Source organism: Rhopalosiphum padi, chromosome 3 (genome assembly GCF_020882245.1).
Source record: "Rhopalosiphum padi isolate XX-2018 chromosome 3, ASM2088224v1, whole genome shotgun sequence".
NCBI lineage: Eukaryota > Metazoa > Arthropoda > Insecta > Hemiptera > Aphididae > Rhopalosiphum > Rhopalosiphum padi.
In genome coordinates this window covers 60,336,775-60,354,321 of record NC_083599.1, presented here as the reverse complement: position 1 = coordinate 60,354,321, position 17,547 = coordinate 60,336,775, and the positions used below count along the sequence as shown (strand labels likewise).

At 29.9% G+C, this 17,547-nt stretch overlaps 1 protein-coding gene across 1 annotated transcript; it reads left to right on the top strand.

Annotated features, from left to right (window-relative positions):
• The first annotated feature begins 1,058 nt into the window (after nt 1–1,058).
• LOC132927596 (uncharacterized) lies at nt 1,059–16,362 on the top strand. The gene is made up of 3 exons (XM_060992152.1): nt 1,059–1,856; nt 10,534–10,759; nt 14,120–16,362. Exons 1-3 carry the CDS (start codon nt 1,614–1,616, stop codon nt 15,172–15,174), a joined length of 1,524 nt encoding a protein of 507 aa, XP_060848135.1. The 5' UTR covers nt 1,059–1,613; the 3' UTR covers nt 15,175–16,362.
• The last annotated feature ends 1,185 nt before the right edge of the window (nt 16,363–17,547 follow it).

The following is a 17,547-nucleotide window of genomic DNA, read 5'->3' as shown; positions in this document are numbered from 1 at the left end:
CATCGGCAGTAGCGATGGATGACCTGCAAACGTATTCACACAGTACGGGGAGGGGCTGTGTAGTGAACTGCTCTCACAGTTCCGGCCCCGTTCCACAGAAAGACTTTAATTTGAATCGTCGATAACCATATTGGCAATAAAACTTGAATAATTCGCAGGAAAAATAAAAATAATATTATAAATTTATATTATAATATTGGTGGTTAAAGTGGTTACTGGGTACCTAGCGCAGGTAAGCGACGATTGGCAACCGCACAAGACGAACGGAGCTGGATTAACGATGTGGTGACTGCAATAGCTGCACTTCGACTGCAGTGCCCGAAACGCATTTAACGAATGCCAGGCGCGTGCGCTAAATAATAATAAATCATAGCGAGGCATAACATTTAATTTGTTTAAAAATGCAATACTTGATTTTAATTGATCAATAGTAAAAAGAGTGATCGTAATGATCATATTATATCCATGTATAATGACACAAATGTGTAGTATTAAATAATAATACCAAGGTACCATACTTCCATCTTATGTCCTTATCATATTATGGTACACGATGGTAGCCACAAATCTTAACTTCGGCGCGTATGGAAATATTCGACCAGGACGCCCACGTGTCCGTTCTATACCTAAACCGACGGTCGTAATAATTATATCGGTCGATAGCGGCGGCGGTACCTGTGCCTACTCGAATCGGCTATTTCGTAATGCGCGCGTATCGTTGAAACCGAAACGGATAAAAAAAAATAAGTACCAAATACCAATACGACATACAACAACTACAGACAGATGCATCGTTCTAGAGTCTAGGTGGTGGGAGGGGGTAATAGAGATTTTCTGGAGTGTCCGCGCCCTTTCCCACCTGGGGACACGCACACGCACTCGAGTTGCATTCTCTATCGATACGTATGGCCCGTTTACGAAACAATATAATTAGGCGACCCGAGCGCAGTGACGACGACGATACGTCATCATCGTCACACCAAAATACCGAATCGTCACGAAAACCTCATCGCGGCGGCGGCGGCGGCCGGTGAACGAGCAGCGATCGAGTGCGTGCATGTCAGTGCGTGCGGACGCGTGTGCCTCGCGTCTAATAATATTTATTTATTTTACTTTTCTTCTTTGCGGGCGCCGGCAGTGTATAAACGATTACTACAGCCGCCGCCACAACAACAACAACAACAATAATAATAATAATAATAATAATATTGTAATCGTACTTTGACGTCGCGGCGTATAAAACGTGCGGTCCGTCGGTCGCACGCGTTCAGTCCGTATTAACGACCGTGCACGGCGGTCGCGAACAACCGACCACGCACACCGGATCCTCCGCGCACGAATAACGCACTCTCGCCGCCCGCGCGCGCAGCTATAGACGGATTATAGCTCTGGACCGCGGTCGCGTGCATCATCGCTTCCCGGACCGTGGTCGTATACAATATTACGTCCTCTTGCGCGCGAACCGTCAGCGTTGATTATTATTGTTGTACATTTTAAATCGACCGTGTTCGCGAACGGACGACGGTGCGTCTCTCTACGACGTGTTCGTCGTGATAATCGTCCTATAGTGAGACACTGCCCGCGATCACCTCGTGTTATAAAATAATATTATTATGATGGGCAGCGCCGACGTCTGGTGGTCGCACGTGCCGGTCGTCGGCCGCGCGGTTCGATTCGCCGTGCTTTTGATCGTCCTCCGGCTAGCCGATTTCATGACGGCGGTAACGTGCGCGGCAACCGCAGACGACGACCGCCACCAGCAACACTTGCAGCAGCAGCAGCACGTCCACCTCACAGAACTGAGTCGTAACATAATCAAAGGGCTGAAATTGGAAAAGTTACCGGACATGACCAAGGTATTTTTAATATTATCTGTATATTATTGCGTGAGTGTGACAGTTTATGTTTGTAAGCAGTGTCGGTCTTAGGTAGGGGCCAGCAAGGCCCCTGTCCCGGACTTCGCGCTTTGGTTTGATATTTTATATCTCACGTTAATACGTCAATAACTATATATTATTTTATACTATAATTTTTTCGAAGAAATTAAATAAAAAAAAAAAAAAAATACCATTTGCCCCCAGGCCTTGCTCCACTCTAAGGCTGGCTCTATTTGGAAGGGTGTACACTTGGCGGGGGTGGCTTTAAGACGATATATCGCGTAGCCAAATAGGTAAATACATTCTATACTAAAATAATATTTCATAATGCTACCTAATATTTTTAATTTTCGTGCTTATAAAAATTACATTATGATACGATATTCTATGCTTTATCTGAGGTCATGTGGAAAGGAGGTCAGATATACAAAATACGTTCAAAAGTATTTACAACGGAGTGAACGAGGGCAAAAATGTAGTGCTACACAAGCAATATAATCATACAAACTCGAAAATTCGGCACCGGGTATACTACATCACATCATAATAATATATTGTTATAATACTTATACGCGAGTACCTATTATGTGAACGCGTATCTACGGTTCCGCTTTTACAGAGTAAGGCGAGACAGATTAGCCTCGGGATGTCATATGGTGTGATATATAAAGAAAAAAAAATAAATGCATATTCATTGGAACATTTCTAGAGTCAATTTATCACGACTGTTTTTGTCATTATCTTGTATAACAAAATAATAGTATTTATAATCATACATTCATAATGGGGATGTATACGATTTTTACATGGTTTGACGTAGTTCTGTGTACATTATCTATGCATTACAATCCTTTTAAATTACCACTGCGTATTATATTTGGTATATCTGTGGGTATACCTGAGAATAGACCGATGCTGACTTACTGACTTTTTAGAACACATACATACATTTTATATCTATATTAAAATCCACATAAAGTGGAAGAATGTTAGATTTTTGGATTATACATATAACAATAATAATGTGTATATATGTAGATATACCTAGTATATTACTGGTGGATGCCCATATTTAATAGTAACAGTGGAGCTCTAGGGTGCTGTTGTCGTGGATGACTAGAATTTTTATACTTTTATCTCATAAAAATATTATTTCTATGAGAGACATTCTTTTTTATTTTTGATATTAAATTCTTAAAAATACGCCGGAAAATTAAATATTATAAATGTACATATATTTTACTAAATATATATCTCTGATCTTGAATTGTTTGGAAATTTGTTATCTGTGAACTGTGAGATAAGGAATGATTGTCTTGTGGAATCTATATTATAGAACATGATAGCAGTTTGGTCTATAATCGTCTACTTTTAGCAATCATTATTATTAGTATTAATTATATTTTAGTAAATATTTATTAGTTACTACTAATTGGGCTTAAATTAATCTAAATAGCACAATAAATTATAGTAAGAAAAATGTTCACTTTTATAATATTCAACTTGGCGTAAATAATTAAATAATTATATTAATTAATAAAATTAATTTATTAATTCACGGAAAATTATCGTTAAGTAAATAATAAAAATTATCATATACTATAATACTTGCTTGAACTTTTGTTAATAAGTGTATAGCCTTACACGCTGGTTAGATTATACCTCGGTTTATCCGTACGATTTGAAATCTTAAACATATCAACTCACATTCGTTTTTTGTTTATTGGTATAGGTATAGGTAAAATAATGCATATACTATACAGGTAATATATATATATGCGTGTGTGTATATTAATATTATTACTATACATATGCGCGCGCTTCTCTTTAATGATTTCAGTTTCAATGAATTTTAAGCGGCGGTGCCGTTTGGTCATAAATTTTACGCACCCAAAGATAATAATAAACTAATATAGGATTAGAAATTTTAAATCGCCGCACAGAATAGACGACGTCACATATACTGTATGATAATCATTTGGTAGGCAGATGCCAGATAGTATTAAATTAGTACATTATTATAGTCAGTGGTCGATGTTAATCAGTAATCACGTATTTCTCGTTTGACTGTAGTATAATATATTACATTTTAAATACGAATCCACGTTTGACACACGTGAGTGTAGAGGACATCTTATATACCTATACATATAATCCTCCTATTCCATATAATAAGTATACTCGCAAACGTTTCCTCACCAACGCCTTGGCTCTCGGCATATAAGTATATTATAAAGTGCCTATTTCATGCGTAAAGTTGTATAGGTGAACAGTAATGAAACAATGATTGCACACGGTGACCGAACGATTGGAAAGTATAACTATATAGGTAGATAAATATATTTAAAATGAATAATAATAATATAATGTTTCGCAATAAATGGTAATATGTGGGTGTATTATACCTACATTGTATAATTTTTGATATTTTAAATTACACCAAGTACACATAGGCACACATCCGAATTGTAGGTATCTGATAATGCCTTTTAAAAAAGGCAAAACACGATCTAATAATATTATATGATATTAATTTAACATTTATCCATCATTGTATGTACAGGTGTATAAAATGAAATAAATTGTCATTTAGATAAAAACTATGATAAAATCGGTGTGATACGGTTGATACAAACGAATTCTATTAATCAAGCTAATTAATGAAAACCTTGAAGGATTCTTTGATTATATACTAATTACTAGAAAATTATATTTAAAAAGATAGCACATTTCCACCAATAATGTGGTATACCAGTAGTATAGAACGAACAACTAATTGCTGTGAATCATTTACAGCAAGTTCAGTAGTTGCTTCTATTCTGCACACTCCAACATTTTTTTAGTCATTGATATACTAAAATAAATTCAAATTGAAACATATATCAAATTGCGAAGTACAGATATTTATAAAAACATAAAAGAAAAATTTTAAAATTTTAAATTAATGGAATAATAGATTAAAATTTTTAAATATTATTTATTATGAATATTTACCTTAAGAATACATAATATCTATATAAAAAAAATACATTATGTGTACTTATTATTTATTTTATATTTTTTAATCTAATAAAATATTATTATCATTTATTATGGCTATTTAAAAAAAATAACAAAGAAACATTATTTTATACTTTTTAATTAAAAAAACATTCTTTTACTTTATCATTGCATACCTTCTAAATTTGTAGTGTCTTAATTAAAATGTGTAAAATATTAATAGATTGATTAAAATTCGGTTCGATCCAATGGCTTTACTCGCGTTGTACACAGTCACAACACACAACAATAAAAGAAAAGCTGTTTTGTTAATAGTCAACTGTATTATTAGTGATTTTTGGTTCATATGCTATTTTATTTTTGTAAGAAACTATTCATAAATTAATAAGTATGTAAATGTAATAGGTATGTGTATATATTTATTATAGTATTAGTCCATGTAACAATCTGAAAACAGTCTACAGGGGGGTGCATTTATATTACGGTTTTAGTAATAATTAATTTATTAGTCATCATTCATCAACGTCACCAGACATCGCCATCCAAAACTATAGGTAATGAAATTATCATGACGATGGTTATTACTTATGACTAACAGAAGGGCAAGTAACAGTATATATTTTTATTTTGATAGCTTCTCATCTCGTTTCTCATATTTTATTGTTTTCTGAAATTGGAATTTTAACAAATTATAAATGTATATATACATTTACAACATAAACTAAATTAAATGAACCAATTATTATTACATAATTTCTAAATAAAATTAGAACCCAACAAATATTGGTACCAATTTCAATTAAGGAATCTAAAAAAAAAATAGTTCTAATCCAATATTTTCATAAAATTCATTTTCAAATACCAGTATTTATAATTTCGATTCCAATACTTGATACACACGTATATTTACCGCATTAACACATTTAAATTCTATAAAAATAAACGTCAGTATTTTTTACTTAATAATAATGTATGTTTTATTATTTTATTTTTTATTTCTGTATTTGTCATTATTATGATTTGAAACAGCAAAATTAATTTGATTTTCAAGTATGGAAAAACTAAAAAAAAAATTTATATATAATTTATTATATTTTAAAATATTTTTTTTTCTATGTATGGTATAGTTTTAAATTATTTTTTTTTTATCTATAATATGTTATATTAAAAAATGTATTGTTGGTCAAAAAATTACATTTTGACGAGAATATGAAGTTAGAATTTTGTTGAGTCGTCTAAATCTCAAACTATTTTGTAATTATAAAAATCCATTTTGTTTTTATTTTTGTACCTAAGACTTGAAAATGTAATACAACAAATACAAGATCCCTCATAAATTGTTTAATGCATAATTTGTTCTTATAGCAATTTCAAATATCTAATATATATAATAATATGTGCATTTTTATTTTTATAGACATTTCAAGTTAACTAAGAAATAATTTTTTAATTTTTATATAATATTTGTAATCTGTGTTTTTGGTGAATATCCTTGTAAATATATAAGCTATCAAACCATCTTCACTCAGAATCGTTTTTGTGTTAAATGATATATTATTGAATTCAAATTTAACACATCCGTCATACAAAACCATCTACTATGTAAAGTAGACTAAGTATAATGACTTGATAATTGTTATTTTTTTTGTTTTTGCAACTTATAAGTGCATACATTGACAACAATATGCCCTTTTAAATAATATATCTATTGAGTAGAGTTTCTGTAATGAATATTATGTATGAACATTGAACATAATATTATCTGTTCTATTTTAAGTACAAAATGTACTATACCTTTTATTCACAACGTGTCGTATAGTATCTTATTCTATAGCTAAATTGGTTTGATATTCGTAGTTCTACGTGAAGTTTTACACTAAAATAAGTTAAACTTATTTCCTAAACATATTTTTAAGTCCATAATATATAAAATAATAATAATAATATAATAATATAATATATTAAATTATTTTTGTTTTTGACTATAGGTATGTTTAATAATTGTAGTTTAAAGTTATTGTCAAATTTTTAATTAATATTATAAAATACTATTAAAGTTTCATTGTATTTATCTTGGATTGGTGTTATTGAACGATTACATGTCTGTAATAAATCACAGGTATACGCTATGTGTGTTAGACATTTATAAAATGATATTTTTGTGTATGAACCTTTTTTATGTGTATTATAAAAAAAATAATTGTTTTATAAATCCTTAGTCCAAATTTAAAAATATCACTATAAAAATCACATTTTTAATGAGTTTTTAGATTTTGTTTTTATTCATAAGTAAGTAATTACCTACTTGATATGAGTAAAATTTATATTAATTTAGCTCCCAAAACATAAGGTGCGTATCACATATGCATTTATTTATTTTGTTTCGTTCTTTTTATGTTTATACAGTATTCAGTCTAGGATTATTTGTATATTATATATAACAATCTATGTAGGTTCAGCTATTAGTGAAGTTTATCAGTTTTTGATATCATTCATTATATCGTATTACAGATACAAGTGTGTAGCCATTAAAATGTTAATAGGAAAAAAACAATCATAACAACAATAAATAGTTTCCGCGACATAAAGATAATATATATACTATATTATAGTATTATACTCATCTAAATTTAAAAATGCGGGTTACGTAAACTAAAAGAGTTATAGGATTTTAATTGTTAAAAAAATAAAAAAGTTTACTCCGCTTCTTGACAAATACCATTAATGCATTTCGTGCACAATACATAATAATAATATAACGATCGATACATTAGTTTCGTCGTTGGAATCCGCCTATTCTTTTTCAAATTATAAAATAACATAATAATGTATATTATTATACTATATACCTACTCAAATTGTGACTGCGTGCGTCCATTAAGAAGGAATTCGTGTATACAAATATAATCAAAATATTTAGGCTTGTATACAAGTTCCTCGTTATCTATTAAACAGTATATATGTAACATATATAGGTACAATATAATACAAATGCTACGCGTTGTACCTTGTAACTTACGTCGAAAAAACCAATTAGGAAGGTAATAAATGACGTATTCTGAATAGGTATGTAAATATAAAATAAACTACAAAAAAAACTATTATACATATTTTTTATGCATAGGTACGACTCTTTTTTTTAAGTAGAATCGTTTCCGACGTATAAACATGTAGTAGTTATGTGACATGTGTTATATTATAATATTGTGTATGTGATAATTTTAAAAATCTCGGCATCTCAATATAGTCAATACATTATTACACTGTATTTAATATATATTTACGTAATTATAGTTGAACAAGTTGTGAATACATGTTGCGTTTTTAAAAACAAAAAATAATTGTTTGAATTTAGAATCTTAATTTCAACTTTCCCGTTATGTCAACTATATTATTAATTGTTATTATTATCCATAAGTAAACTTTTCGATAAAATTAGTTTCCATTGATATATAAATTAAATAATTATTTTTATTATTAAATATACTAAATGAATAATATATACAAATACAAACATATTTATTCGTAAGGTATCTGAGGAATGTATTTAAATGATTTAAAAGAAAATTGCTGAATGATGTTTTTACTTTTTATAAACTAATTCGTTAATATGAAAATACGTAAAATGTTATATATTAGAATTCAAATGGATTACCTATACAATACTACGATTCAAAATGAAAGAAATAAATTATATTATTATAAATTAATTATATAAAATTAAACAATTATCAAAGATAACTTAACACGAAATCCTGATTGGTTTTTTTACTCTTCTACGTCTTACATCATAGAATAATTATAAAGTATTTGTGCTATAATATTTTGGGAGAGATTACGAGTGCGTCGTTCGATTTATTATTATTATGCACACACCAAACTATTTATTGCGATGATGGTTATTTATATGGCAGGACAACTGTAAAACAGATAAAGCATATAAAACAATATTATTATGAAATTGAAAAAAAAGCGTATACATATTAAACGGAGTATAATTTTATTATGTTTCGTAACAACTATAATTAGTGCAACACGTCATGGCACGGCATGCCTAAATCGTTAAAATAGATTAATTCCGTTATTTCATTCATAATCGCAATTCGTCTGGTATATCATCATGATGGTATTTAAACAAAGTGTCTACCTAATGGATCCGAAATTGTTTCAAACGAATATACTATAATATAAACTAACACTCTACATACCCATACATTTATCATCTATATCAGTCTACGCGTAAAACACAATAAATCGTTTAACGATACAATAATTTATTAGAATTTGATACAATCGATTTTCAGTAGAAAAGCGTCTAAGAAATCATACAGCGTGGCAGCGACTGTAAACAAAGAATTGTAATTTTTTTTTACAAAATATCATCATGATTTTATGTTTGGTAAATTTTCATGAAGCTGTTGTTATTTTTTTTATAAAGTTAGGTATTTTTAGTTTTTTTTTAATTTAACTAATTTGTGTACATTATATTATAACTTAATTATTAATAAGACCGTTATTTTTTAGTCAAATCCTAAATAATAATTTAATCGGTAAATTTTTATAATTTATAAAACAAAACAAACTGTCTACAGGAATGTTACCTACGTTGCAGACTCACAAGTTACAATCATGTTTATTTTTTTATTTTTATAGATTTTTCACTGTAAATTTAAAAACTTATTTAAGTAAATAGGTATTTAAGTATTTTTTCATTTTTATTTATAAGTTGTTGTGGTATTGTTTGGGATTATACTGGTTATAGTAAAACAATTTGTCTTCCTTGCTTTACTGTTAATACGCTTGGTCACGCATTCATGTTTAGAATAAAGGAATACACTAATGTATAGAATTACTACAAGTAAATATTTTTACGGCAATATTAATAATGTAATAATAAAATATTTGTAATTCAACGTGTTTTTATAAAGTTGTGTAAAATAATTCTTAACTTTTTTCCTAAACATTTATTTTAATGGGCTGTTTCTTTTTTTATTTTTATTTTTATTAAAAATAATTATTTTAACTTAACTAATCATATAATTAATTTATTAGCTATTTTAATGAAAAGATTTGTGATATTCTTTAAATTTCTAAGTCTATATTTACATAGACAACTTATAACTCGCTTGAAAATTAAAATATCTTAATAAAACGATTGTACAAACATAAATAATATTCTTACTATAACACGAAATGTTTAACTCAAATATTGGTATAATGTACATTTGTTTGACAAAAAAAACACACGTGGGTTATACTATAGTATTATCTTATGTTTAGTTGATATATTAAAATTAAATACATATATAATATATTTAATCTTATTGTTGATAAAAAGTATTTTACGATATGGCATGATTATATAAAATTTATTATATTGTTGTTTTACTTAAATCGTATACTTTACTTATACCGAATACCGATAAAAATCACTGAAAAACATCGGTACGGCCGATAATACTATATTCATGTTAAGTTATGTGTATCGCGTATAATAATTCTATAATGATGTGAAAGAGACAGAGACAGAGAATAGTCACACGTCAGCGACAGGAGCAAAAATAAAAAACCGCCTGGACGAGTGTCTAAAAGATATAATAATATATGTAAATAGGAAAAGAAAAATAATTCGTTTTTTTTTTTTACTTTAACGCAGGTGGACATCAGCAACGAAGAATTCCATTGCAAGTATTTGGAATATTTCCGGCGATTGTACGTGGATGAATCAGAATTTTACGATCCCGACGACAACGATGATGTAACAATAGCAGCGAGTTATGATAATGATGACGACCACGACGTATCCGCGATACTAATACGGGGCCAAGTGAAACACTTCGGCGGCGATAACAGGAACGACGAATCTCCGGATCTGCCGACAGGTAATTCGTTATAAATAATAATAGTGTATGTCTACTCGTTTATCGTATACAAACTATTACCATCTCTACCTACGTTCGGTCGTAATGAACAACGATTCGCAATGCTGGGTGCTGGGCTAGTCAAAGAATATTTTTTAACTCAATTATTAAATTTAAACAGCTCAAAACTGATATAATTAAGCGATATCAAACTAGCCGATTCGAAAAAAGTTTCAATCAATTTGGTTAAGTTAAATTAGAGTTACGTTTAAAAATACTTATCTACCTAATAACAAGTTAAGTTTTTTTGCATTAATTTATAAAAGTGATAAATTAGGTATTGACATACCTAAATGAATAAAAGTTAACTTGAAAAATATGGTTTCGATTAAATTGGAATTATTAGTTGTATGCCTATTTAGTTTATTTAAATACGATTAAAGAATAAATTCAATACAATGTTATAATTTAACTTTATTTATATTAAAACTCAAATACTCAATAGTGCACAAACAATAATCTTATGAATTTGTATCTGATTTTCCATGGAGGTTTACCGTCTTTAAGCCATCTTTGTTATATATTGGTATAGCATACGTTGGTTCGACAATTTATTTTATTTAAATAAAAGTAGGTCTAGATGTACTTTCGAGTTTCGGCGTAAAAGTTCTTCAATTCTTCGTAAAATTAATTTAAAGCTAAAACGATAATGAAATCAGAATTTCAAAATTATACGTATTTATATCGTATGTTTAAAAAAATGATAAGGTGAATAAAATCGGAAATATTTATTTGAGATCTGACCTACATTTATTAGAATGAGGGGCCGAATGAATAATCGGTCAATGCGAGTAAATGTTCGGACCATGTGTACAATAACTAATAAACATATGCCAACTATAAAAAAAACATCGATAATTTATGTGCAAGATAATGTTTGGTTATCATATACATATTGAACTTGACGCATCAGAGCACCATTTTTTTTTTTTTATAAACTATATACAATCTATACTGTTTAGCATAATAAGTATATATCTGAAGAGAGCACTGCAGAGCTCTACATGGTTAATTTTGTGATAAGGTATTTATTACTTTCAATTGTTTTTTAAATAATAAAATAGTTGGTTATACTAAAAATCAATCAGTTAAATTATAATTATAAATCGTACTTGCTGCTTTAAAGTTTAAGTTTTAATTATCCAATTTCAAAATACCTACTATCATGATAAATTATATAGGAATTTAAATTCAATATTTAAATTTTTATTTGACTTAGTTGGTTTGGCCTAATACAGGTATTCGTCTTATTTTTATAATGTATCTCTTAAACAGAGATTTAGGTATTAAAATTAACCGATTATCTCTAATTAGTAATTATTTTAAACTCGGCATCCACTATTGTCTATAATTTATTAATTATTAATATTATTATATAGATAAGTAGGTACTTGGAAATCGTTTTGTTGTTATGGGTCATCATCACGATAACAACTGCAGGCTATAAATTGTATCGACAAATCATATAGATAATTAGTCCTAAAAGAATAAAATACTGTACTAAATCACAAGTATAGGTACATAATATATCAATAATTAAATTGATTGCAAGCAAATATTATTGTAGTTAATTTTTTATGCAAATACTATTTCTGCACGTGTGCAATTTTTCATCGTCATTGTTATTATTATCTATTAAATTAAAAAATTACATGACCATCTACCTAACTGATAAAAAAAAATGTAAAATAGATTTACAAGCTTTCGCAAGCGAATGAATAATTTACAATACCTAATGAGTACCTAATATTAGTAATAACTAATAAACTAATAAGTATAATAAATAATAATATTTGTAAACAAAACTGAAATTACCAGTTTCACAGTACATAAATAATATTTATAATATATTATTATTATTTAATATGTATCTTTGTATAAAATATATTTTCGGTTACACTTCTGGTACTAAATTGACATCATGTTTACTGACTAGCATTGTGCACGATGATGCACGTTGGTAAAATATATTTTAAAAACTCGATTTCCCCAATTTTATAGGGACTTAAACCGAAATTTCCATTGATAATAACGGAATGTAACATTTACTTTTCTAAAATTGTTGATTGATGACTATTATGAACAATCGGATCAGAGTTTTTTTAAATGTGGGTATGTATAATGAAATACAATTTTAGGCCAATTATGATTTTCTTGTGTATTCCTAAGTAAGCTATAATAATTAGGGACAAGCGAATGAAAAACAAAAGGAATAGCTATCCAAGGAGTTAAAGTGATAAAAAAAAAGTTGATAATTTGAATGTCCCACAAACTTCTTTTAAAATAATTTATGATATTAATTTAAAAATATTTGTACCTATTTAGAAAAATATTTAGATTTAAATAACATTTTTATAAATTATCTTTATTTTTGCGTTGTAGTTTCAGTGAAACATGTTAAACAAATATGTGAATTTGTTTGTACGGCCATATGATGGGTAATGAAGGAGCAGCTGTGGGTTGAAACGTTGACCAAACTAATAACTAACTTTATTTTTTTTTTTTTAATAGACAATGGTTATTATCGATATAATATTAATGTTTACTTTTAAAATACGACTTCAATGATTCTAGCATTTGAGCATTCCATTCATAATATAAGAGTAAATTTCTGCTAGTATTACAGTTAATTATTGATCTACTCTATGTTCATATTATGTTATTAATTATTACAAGTTATAACAATTATTTTTTACATTTGATAACTTATCTATCACATTAGTTATTGAGGTAATAGTGTGATTTCAAAAAATAACCAAAATAATTACCAAAAGAAATTGACTGGATTTTATGCTTGTTTTCCTTGTGAGTTTATTGATTAATGAGATAGGTACAATAAGAGTTTGTGTGGAAAGTAATGTTTTTATTATGTAATATATCAATTTATTAATTAAAAATATTACGTTTTAATATTTTCAGATTTACTAATTTATTAAACTATACACAATTATTATTTTCGTTTGGTTCTATGAACAAATATTAATACTATACTATAGTCACTACACTTATTTATTTACATACTATCCACATAATTTTAAACGGAATTCAGGAACAAATAATGGTATCACTAATATCACTAAATTAATAATAAAAATCATGGTGGTGAGGAATATTGTAATCTTTAAAAATACTTGCTAGACTTTTAAATAACAAATTTCAAACGCCAAAGAAATTTACCAAGATCGTATAAATACTATAGTATATTTTATTATTCGCCGGCGCTCTTGTTAAGCTTTTATCTATACAATGTACAGCAATAACACACACGAAGTATACATAATTGCATTAATAATTAAAACGCATCATGTGTTTGTATTTCAGACGATGACGGCGATGTGCTGCAACAAACTACATCCATCACGTTCCCGATTTATGATACGGCGGTGCGCGGAAGTGGCAGTCGCGTGACGGTAATCAAATCGGTGGCGCGAATCTACGCAGACGCCCCTCACGCACGGGTCCGCGTGTACGGCCGCTTGCTGCAGCAGGCCGGTGCCGTACTGCGGGAAAACCCGTCGCTCGTTGCCGATCTCATATGGCCGGTTGGCGGCAGTGGACGGTGGGTGGACGTGGACGTGACGCGCCTATTACGGCCGCGAAAACGTCACCGCGGCGGGGGCGTGACCGCCGCGTCTCTGGAATTGTTGTTGCGATATTCGGCGACGGCAGCAGCCGGATCTGTCCGTTTCGGGGACGAAACAGATAACGACGGTCGATATGTTCCTGTTCTACACGCTTTTATGAACGGAGCTGTGGACGGCGGCGCGCGTTCGGCGACCGCGGCCGTTCGATGCCCCGGCGAAACGAAACGGAAAAAACGAGAGGGCGGCGGTGGTCGCGGCCGCGATAAAAAACATCGTCGGCCGACCGCGTCTGGTCGCGTCCGTCGGACTGACTGCAAGGTTGACACATCGTCGGGCAACGACAACGGGACAGAGCACGGCGGCGGCGGCGGCGGGAACAAATGTTGCCGGGAAGAGATGCGCGTCGTTTTCGCCGACATTCCGGGTTTCGATTTCATCGTCGAGCCCAAGTGGTTCGACGCGGGCCTTTGCCGGGGACGGTGCCCGGCCAAGTACAATCCGGCCACCCGGCACGCGTTCATCCAAAGCCTGTTGTGGAAACAGCACAACAACAACCGTCGAACGGAGGTCGCCGGTGATGGCGGGGAGAGGCGGGCCCGGAGAAAGGTCCGTCACGGCGGCGGCGGCGCGGCGACAGCCACGACAAAGGCTCCCCAGCCTCCGCCCAAACCGTGTTGCGCGCCCAATAAACTGGACCGGTTGCAGATCATTCATGTCGACGAGACAGACCCGAGCTCGCTGAAGGTGACCACGTGGAAAGAAATGGCTGTCGTGGAATGTGCGTGTTCGTGATCGACGTCTTTTGGGTTAAGTTTGACGCGAGTGTAGAATGCACTTGCACCCCATCCTATGCATGCGTAAACATTAAGATAATATTTTATGCGATGTACGAAATCCCTGTCAGAACGAATTTTATTTTTTGCTTCCGTTATTATCGTTGAATATTATTTTTGTTTATGCGCTTAATTAAAGACATGTGTCATATAAAATTTGGTCATTTAAATATTTAATAATTGGCCATACAACTTTCAAAATGATTTGTTATCATGCTATTTTAAAGATAATAATATTTCGAATAACAATACGTAGAGGCCAAAAAAAAGGAATTAATTGGTGCTTTCTATAATCTATATAGTGCATTTTTATTTATTTATTTATTATATACTCAATACAGTTTTTCAGTATCATGCAAGTGTTGAAAAATGTTGTAATAGGTAATTAGGAAAGATTTGTTGATCTCGGCGCCGCAGTCGCATAGTGTTTAAGCAATTTAACAAATATTATGTATTATGTAGGTATGCGATATATGCGCGTTCGATGACGAATCGCCAAGATATACGGGCCAAAAATATATTATACTATTATTATTTATTGTATAATATGCTCAAAATGATCTAACGAATTTTTTATTGTTTACGAGTTAACTATAATATATTATATTGTACAGTTTATTACACATTAGTTATATTTTCTATTAAACCACTATATAGCTATTAATTCCAATGTTTAGATTTTAGATGAGTGTTCATAATATATATTTAAAAGTTTTGATGGTTTTGTATATATAACGTAAGAGTCCAACTTGTGTTCATATATTATAATCTCAGAAAATTAATACTTTAAATTACTATTATTGTAATAACTATTTATAAAAACGAATCGCGGTCAAGTTCAATGTCACTTAAATACAAAAACGCAGTCGTATGCATTCTGTAGCCCGTTCGTTTATTTATGAATTATGGTTTGTAATATTATCTATTCATATACGATTTTAAAACGTTCGCGCTCTCTGAAATTTCAAGTGTTATCGTGAATATTCATGACTAAAAATGTTATTATTTTTAGCCCTTATATAGGTGTGGATTATTAACTATATTTTATTTTTGTTTATTTATTTATTATTTTTATACTTAGGTACAGTCTTGTAAAGAATACGTTTATATTATATTAAAACATTTTTAGAATAGGTATATATTTTTTTCCTGCTAATTTTTGTCAGTTTTAGTTTATGGTTTTAAATTTACATTCGATAATATATACATAATAATTAATAATACATCAATACAATAATTTTAAATATTTTTAATAGAACAATTTTTTTGTTCAAGAATTGGAAATTTAAAACTATTTTTATGTTTAAAAACAAATTCGAATAAAAAAATGTATTTGAATACTTTACAAGACTGAATATATTTTAATACTTTGATAGAAAGATCGTTATCAATTTATATATTAATTGACGTAAAAATTATTTAGTTTTGAATTTCAATAATATAACATGACTACCTAGTATACGACATTTAAATATAGTACGATGTATTTTTATTACACACGTACTCGGGTAAGGAGTTAGGTTAATTTAATGTTGATTAATGTTCTTAAGCACGAGTTTAATGTTAGCCTTAGCTCATTATTTTTAATAATTTTTGTACAAAACCACGATCGGACGTAACGGCATAATATAATAATTAGGTATATTATAGTATTATCATGATTAATGCGCTATGTCCTCAAGGTGAATCCCATCCTATTTTAACCATATTATAATATTTTAATTTATATTCTATATATCACAAAGATATATTAGAAAGCATTTTTTTTTTTTTTTGTAGTACGCGGTAGCTAAACTCTATAAGTAATGCGTTTTCTGCAGTATATTGTTGTTTTTTTATATAATATATTTCTTGTATATTTTTTTTTTTACTGTAAAACCTACTCAGTACTCTTCGACTAAATTATATCGCATTATAATATTAACGCAATCAGAAAGTGTTAACACTTGAAACAATTGTTAGCTATAGCCTATAAGCCTATAAGTGTATAATACTTTTTCTTTTGTTTTTACAATTCTTTTATTTAGTGTATGAAAAAATAAATCTTAAAATAATTTACCAAACTATTACATCTAAAATACATTATACACATTGACACGTTATCACATATACGTAGGTACATACAATTTAATATTAGAATACATGCATAAAACGTGAAATTGTTTTGTTACCGGTTTTGTAGTTGTTCATTCGTTTTACTCTTAACCACGGTTACTGTTCTAGTATTTAAATAAACATTAAATTACCCAACTGTATATTATTGATTTATATAGACAAACGATAGGTAATGCTGTAAGGAATAAGTGATTAAAATACTATTACATTTTAAGCA

Coding starts and splice junctions, on each gene's coding strand:
- LOC132927596 (XM_060992152.1), top strand. CDS start 1,614: ATGATGGGCAGCGCCGACGTCTGGTGGTCGCACGTGCCGGTCGTCGGC. Junction 1,857..10,533: donor AGTTACCGGACATGACCAAG/GTATTTTTAATA, acceptor ACTTTAACGCAG/GTGGACATCAGCAACGAAGA. Junction 10,760..14,119: donor ATCTCCGGATCTGCCGACAG/GTAATTCGTTAT, acceptor TTTGTATTTCAG/ACGATGACGGCGATGTGCTG.